This window comes from Choristoneura fumiferana, chromosome 25, assembly GCF_025370935.1.
Source record: "Choristoneura fumiferana chromosome 25, NRCan_CFum_1, whole genome shotgun sequence".
NCBI lineage: Eukaryota > Metazoa > Arthropoda > Insecta > Lepidoptera > Tortricidae > Choristoneura > Choristoneura fumiferana.
Window position 1 is genome coordinate 9092488 of NC_133496.1, and position 7891 is coordinate 9100378.

Sequence of the window (7891 nt, forward strand, 5' to 3'; positions counted from 1 at the left end):
ACGTTGTCAACTCGCTGACAATTCGATGCTAAGCGACGTTGCCAGATTTCGTTTGATTTTTCTGATCAAAATCACATCATTACCATTTTCAAGCGCGTTTCTCTTTTTTAAAAAATATTTTTGCTGGCCATAGGTACAAAGTCCGTCAGTCAAAAGACTGAAGCGCAACGGACAAATGCATTGCCAATTCTTTGGATTTCCGACAGAAATTAGGAAGAAAATCACATAACATGAACAAATAAGTACGGAAAATTGCATTAACGGATTATAAATTAGTAGTGATAAAATCAGACAAAGGCTGCATGGCTTGTGGTTTTAGCTTTTTCCATAAAATAAAAGTATAAAAACTTCTCAATTGTCAAATGTCAAATTCGTCAAATAATAATTTTTTGTTCGTTTGTCATGACATTGTTTAAACTAATGGAGTAGTTTTTTCCTAAATTAAATTATCGTAATTTGTCCTCGAAATTGGCTAATGTGCTATAGTCTAAAATGTGAATGCAGTTATATTTTCAAGTATTGAACGGAATTATAATTCACATTGGAAACCTCTTGGAAACTATGAAGCTACGAACTTTGCGAAAAAATTATATAAAGCATCAATACTCTGGTCTCGAAAAAGACGCATTATAAGGAAATTAAAAATTAAGTACATTAGAGGCTGAGTACAACATACAACTTCCACCACCCCCGGTACCGTAGGAATCGGCTGAGGGATAATATCAGAAGATGGGCAGCAGCGTTTTCCAAGCAACCCCACATAATATACTACACTCGCCAACCCGCTTATCAAGCGTGGCGAGTATTGGCAACACGGGAAAATATGGGGGAGGCCTAAAGTCCACCGGTGAACGTCCTGAGGCTAATATGAAGATGATGACGGTGATGATAATATTGAAACCCATATCCATACTTCCATACTAATATTATAAATGCGAAATTTTGTGTTTGTTTGTATGTTTGTCCGTCTTTCACGTCGATACGGAGCGACGGGTTGGCGTGATTTTTGGTATAGAGATAGTTTATGGGTCAGAGGGTGACATTCTACAGATATTTTTTACTGATTTTTTCCAAGTACCTACCTACCCAGCCCCTTGGTAGCGAACTTACTTTTGAGCCTCAAATTATCGCGGTAATTTTGGAGTTCAGAGAAAAGTTCATTAGACAAAAAATGCTTCTTCAAAATATGTTTTATTTTTATAAAAAAAATATTTAATTACAGAGTGAAAAACAATGTCAAAACATACATTGTCGGCTGGTAAGCTGTGTATGAGCCTGACACAAGACTGGAAAAGTGGCTTAAAAATACAAGAGGCACTCAGCAGTGGTTGTATGTGGGCTAATTTGATAGATTGACGTAAATAAATAAATAAAAACTTACTTAGTGATGGACTTTTTTATTTGTTGTTCAATAGAGCCTAAGATTACTACCTAACCAATTAAATTTGAAATAAAATTAAACAAGTCTAATTTCATATTTTCACGTGTTTTTCGATGAAGGAAAATATCGTGAAGAAACGTACACACCTGCAAAATAATTAATGGTGTGTGCTATTATTTCAATTCACACTGGGCCTGCGTTGAAAATAACGCCCAAGCCCTAATTGTGAGAGGAGGCCTGTATGTATGTATACGGATAATGATTAATTATGACTAATTTTCTCATAGTATGTAAACTGTATTGTAAAAATAAATAAACAATCGTTGAGTTACGGTCAAGGAAACTGAGACACGTACCAGGGTGGAACCTATGTGCTACTAATGTCATGTTGACATCCCATACACTTGCCAAAGAAATCACAGCGTAATTGAATATGAAAAGGTTCCACTTGGGTTCCACTCTGGTACAGTCAAGGGCAAAGATATCGACACGGCCAAAGTTGCAAAAATATGTATACTGTTAAGTGCATAAAGTCGTGTATACATATTTTTGTAACTTTGGCCGTGTCGATATCTTTGCCCTTGACTGTACGTGACTCGGTTTCCTTGACTTTGTAAAGGCGAACTTATCCCTCGACGAGATCTCTACCAAGAAACCCTTGAGTGGATGTAAGGAATTATAGTCTCATAGTAGGTACTGTAGTTGTGCATATTCATAGATAGATTCACTTAAAATAAAAATAAAAAATTGTGCCTAAATTAGGTCTTATAAATTTTTAGCTACACATTTCAAAAAATATACATCATTAACTGGGATAACTAAAAGAAAAAAAAATTAAAAAGCTTTATTTTTCAACGGGTTTGAACCCAAACTTCCTAAGCTGTGCGTAGGGCAAACTCTAGCCTAATGCAACTAGGCCAATCTGCTCTCTGATCATAACAGCGAAATGTGTGTGGGAAAATAACTCAGTCGAAACTGCAGCGATCAAGTAAAAGTATTTTCTAAATTAAAATACATCTGAAACTTGGTAAGATATGTAGGAATGAGTGATATGCTGAATGACTGATTGAATGTGATGATCGAATGAGGGAGATGGAGTGAATGAGTGTCGAGGAGAAAGACGTAAGACGTGTGTGCGAAAGGACGTGTTGTTTTATTATTTTAATTAAGATTGTGTTTCTTTGAGTTTTTATTGAATTATATTTTATCTCGCCAACTAAGGTGTTTTCCTAAAGTAAAACTCTACAGTTTTTGGGGGCTCGACCGAGATTACAGCGATCCAACTGGATTTTTTAAGACGACGACGTGTTCATAGAACAAAAGACGACGACGACGGCTCACGTCAAACGAAAAATCCAGACGACGATAATACGAGTTGAACACAATTTGTGACGAGAAAATGCCTAAAGAAACAAGACGTAACAGTCGGCGAGTAGAATTTGAAGATTCTTTTGAAGAAGCGATGTCATCATCACGAGGGGGCGGTGCCATGTTACATCTGTCAGAGGAACTGGTTCCAAAGTTCTCTGGCCAGGATAAGACGTATCCTGCGACCAAGTGGATCCAAGACGTGGAAGACAATGCCGAGGTGTTTGGATGGACGCCGGTACAGCAGTTACTCATGGCAAGGCGGTCGTTGACAGGGACTGCGGCACTATGGTTACGCGCTGAGAGGATGTACAAAACGTGGGATGAGTTGAAAGCTAGTCTTTTAAAAGAATTCCCTGATACCATTGACAGCAAGACTATCCACGAAATGATGAGTTCACGAGTGAAGAAGTCTGACGAATCGTGCATCGACTATATGCTCATCATGAAAGAACTGGGTAAACGTGGGAAGATGCCCGATTATGTCGCGATCAAATATATTATCGACGGTATAAGAGACGACCCAATGAAGAAAATGATGTTATATGGAGTGACGACATATTCTGAGTTAAAAGAAAAATTCAAAATTTATGAAATGATTAAAGAAGATTCGAAGACTAAGAAGACCCCAAATTTGCCTAACCAAGAATTTAGAAACAAGCCGAAAAGTAAGTGTTACAGTTGCGGAGAAAATAACCACATGTCCAATGAGTGCCCGCACAAGCCTAAAGGACTAAAATGTTTCCGGTGCAATGAATTTGGTCACATTTCATCGCAATGTGCATCGACGGCAGGTACAAGTAAAAGTCACCAAAGGCAAAATGGCGGATCAGCGGCGAGTCACATGTGTGTTCAAAAGAATTCGAATACAACGGGAAATAACAACATTCCGAACGGGAACAAGAGCGAACGACGGAACGAGTTCGGAACTTCATTCGGTTCGGTCAAGATGGCGGCAATGACGGCGCCACAGGAGACGACTGTAGCGAATGACATGAGTGACAACAACAATGTCAACGAGGATGGCGGACGGCCGACGTATAATCGTAAACCGATGAAAGAAATTATTTTATTTGGAAAAAGTATTAGTGCATTGATAGACTCAGGAAGTGACATAAATTTAATTTCGATTGACTGTTTACAAGCTTTGAACGCGCCAAAATATGAACAGAGCGTGATTTCTTTGAGTGGACTTGGTTCGACGCGTGTTTATTCGTTAGGTTTGATTACAACAAACATTTTTATAGACGGTCAGTGTTTCGAAGACTTAGTTTTACATGTTGTGCCTAGGAATGTAATGCCGTTTTCTATAATTTTAGGCCAAGATTTTTTAAAGAATGTAACGTTTGTTATGGAAGGCAGTCGAGTGCTTTTATTAAAGTCTAGTAATGATTGGTACCGTAACTTTATGTGTAGTTTTTTTGTTTCCGATGTTATAGGTTACATGAAGGATCCAGAGTTACAAGAGGAGGTAAGACAAGTTGTTGAGACGTATCGGCCTAACAAGACGAAAGAGGCTCCAGTTCAGTTGCGCATTACATTGAAGGATGACGTCCCGGTTGCGCAACGACCACGACGGCTGGCTTTATCCGAGCAACAAGAGGTTGTGCGTCAGGTGAAGCAATGGCTAGAAGACGGGGTGGTTCGGGTAAGTTATTCCGAGTACGCTAGCCCATTGGTGCTTGTCAAGAAGAAGGATGGTAGCACTAGAATTTGTGTTGATTATCGACAGATAAACAAAAAGATGGTGAAAGACGAATATCCGTTGCCAGTCATAGGAGATCATATTGATAAGCTGGCAAAGGGAAGGGTGTTTAGTACAATTGATTTGAAGAATGGGTATTTTCATTTGACAGTTCACGAAGACTCTGTCAAATATACTGCGTTTGTGACACATATCAGGCAATACGAATTTTTAAAGGCTCCGTTTGGTTTATCGGTATGTCCAAAGGTGTTCACAAGATTTATTAATGCGATTTTCAGAGATTTAATTGAGATGGGAATTGTTCTGATTTTTATTGATGACGTCATTATAATTGCAGAGGACGAGACACAAGCCGTTGAACGACTTAAGTTAGTACTAGTAAGAGCATCTCAGCATGGACTCGAGATTAACTGGAAGAAGGCGCAACTGATCCAAAAGAAGGTGGAGTACCTTGGTCATGTTGTGGAGGACGGAACTGTGCAACCAACACCAGAAAAGATAGATGCTGTGGTAAGATTTCCTCAACCTACTAATGTGAAGCAGTTACATGGATTTGTTGGTTTAGCATCGTACTTCAGGAAGTTTATCCAAAACTTTGCTCTTATTGCACGACCTTTAACAGAATTGCTTAAGAAAGATGTTGATTTTACATTTGGTGAACCTCAGAAAGCAGCGTTTAACATGTTGAAGAAGGAACTGATAAGTAAGCCTGTATTAAGAATTTTTGACCCATGTTTGTACACAGAATTGCACACGGACGCATCGATGTACGCAGTAGCTGCTATTTTACTTCAACGATGTCCAGATGACAACCATATGCATCCAGTGTATTATACGAGCAGGAAAACTAATGACGCAGAACAGAAGTACACGAGTTACGAGCTTGAGGCTTTAGCAATAATTGAAGGAGTGAAGAAATTTAGACATTATTTATACGGACTAAAATTTAAAATTATTACTGATTGCCAGGCTTTTGAGATGACGCTGAGGAAAAAAGATTTAACTACCCGAGTAGCTCGATGGGTATTAGTACTACAGGAGTACGACTATGAAATAGTACATCGTACAGGATCGCAGATGAAACATGTTGATGCTTTGAGTAGATATGTCGGAGTAGTTACCAGAGAATTCCATGAGCAGATCAAGAAAGCTCAAGAACTAGATTGTGGCTTAAGGGCGATTCGAGAAATTTTGAAAGAAAAGCCATACATGGATTACTGTATGCAGAATGATATACTCTACAAAGGACTGCAATTAGTCATTCCACAGGGAATGGAAGGTGATATCATAAAAAGAGTACATGAGAATAGACATTTTGGAAAAAAGAAGATGGTGGAGTTAATTAGTAGGGATTATCATATACAAGATTTACATAAGAAGATAGACGAGTTTATGGTCACATGCATTCCATGTCTGCTGGCGACTAAGAAGAGTGGAAAACAAGAAGGTTTTCTTCATTGCATTGATAAGGGCAGTATTCCATTGCACACACTACATTGTGATCATATTGGACCTTTATCTGAAACAAAGAAGCAGTATAACTACATACTTACGATTGTTGACGCATTCACGAAGTTTGTTTGGGTATTCCCAACTAAGAGTACAACGGCGAAAGAGACATTGGACAAGCTAAGGATACATCAACAGGCTTTTGGTAATCCTTATAGACTTATTACAGATCGAGGAGCTGCGTTTACGGGCAACGAGTTTAAGGAATATTGTCAGACGGAGAATATTCAACATACGCTTATTACGACTGGAATTCCTAGAGGAAACGGACAAGTTGAAAGAATCCATCGCATTTTGGTATCAGTATTGACGAAGCTGTGCATTTCAGATCCAGGACTGTGGTATAAGCATGTTGCGAGACTGCAGACAGCTCTTAATAGCACGTATCAAAGAAGTATCGATACGACACCATTTGAACTGATGTTTGGAACGAAAATGCGAACAAAGGAAGATATTGAAATATACGATATGTTATTGCAAGAGGAACGAGATGCTTATATCTGTAACCGAGAGCAGCTACGATGTTCAGCTAAGGCGCAGATATTGAAGGTGCAAGAAGAAAATAGACGTAACTACAATAAACGACGCGAAGTTAGCACATTGTATCATGTTGGAGATCGTGTGGCTATCATGAGGACGCAGTTTGGTACATGTTTGAAATTGAAACCTAAATTTCTGGGACCCTACCGCGTGACAGCCGTGACGGGCAAGGACCGGTACGACGTAGAGAAGGCAGACAGTTCGACAGAAGGACCCACTCGTACTTCTACGTCAGCTGATTACATGAAGCCGTGGACTAGGGGTCAATGAACTGCGGGTCAGTCAAAAGACGTTATGCTGCACTGCATATAAGGTAGAGTTTTTATTTCTTATGTTTTTGCGGTTTCACGAAAAGTATTCGACTGACTGCCCCACAAACGAATTTTTTTTTGATTGATGAGTTGAGATGTTTATGATGAGATGTCTACTTAGGTGTTACTGCTAAGAGTTTGTTTTATTATTTAGATGAATGACGGTTTAGTTTTGTTTTCAGTGTAGGTAAGTTTATTTAAAGACGTTTTGCATTGTGTAACTTTAGGTACGGTGTGCCTGAGGACAGGCACAAGCAGGAAGGCCGAGCTGTAGGAATGAGTGATATGCTGAATGACTGATTGAATGTGATGATCGAATGAGGGAGATGGAGTGAATGAGTGTCGAGGAGAAAGACGTAAGACGTGTGTGCGAAAGGACGTGTTGTTTTATTATTTTAATTAAGATTGTGTTTCTTTGAGTTTTTATTGAATTATATTTTATCTCGCCAACTAAGGTGTTTTCCTAAAGTAAAACTCTACAGATATATCACAAATTTTACGCTATTGGCGGTATGTATATTATTTTATAAAAATATCCACAAATTTTCATTTCTAAAAAAAAAAAAATTACGTGGAATTTGCACACTAACGTCATCTACTGGCGCTGTAGTGCCTAGCTGACCGTGACAAGCCACCGTAAAGGGCTCCTAGACGGGCCATATTTTCACTGCAATTTGTGGCCGGCAACTATTGGTGTCCCTCTCTTACTCACATGTTAGACAGGGACACCAATAGTTGCCGGCCACATATTGCAGTGAAAATATGGCCCGTCTAGGAGCCCCTTTACGCGGTGAGCGCATGCATTATCGGATACAAAATTGATGTGCGTCAAACGCATTGCGTTCAACATAGCGTTTATCATATACAACAACCGAGCGCTTAAGTAAGATACAATGTCTCCAAATGTAGAGCTTGTCTTATCTGAAATGACTACCACCATAATGAATAAATTTAACGCATATATGCGTTTTTGGAACTTTCCCCCAGTGCCGCTGTCACAATTATTCATACATTTTGAACGCACATGTGCGTCGGTGGCACCTGTGGTCAGTCAAGTCAGGTGCCAGTGAATGCGTT

General features: G+C 39.1%; 2 protein-coding genes across 3 annotated transcripts in view; both read left to right on the forward strand.

Moving 5' to 3' along the window:
- Window positions 1–7891, forward strand: part of LOC141442376 (MICOS complex subunit Mic60-like) — a 94494-nt gene that overhangs the window by 52305 nt on the left and 34298 nt on the right. The gene's annotated exons all lie outside the window — the stretch shown is intronic.
- Window positions 2428–4197, forward strand: LOC141442514 (uncharacterized). The gene is made up of 2 exons (XM_074107536.1): window positions 2428–4043; window positions 4189–4197. Exons 1-2 carry the CDS (start codon window positions 2781–2783, stop codon window positions 4195–4197), a joined length of 1272 nt encoding a protein of 423 aa, XP_073963637.1. The 5' UTR covers window positions 2428–2780.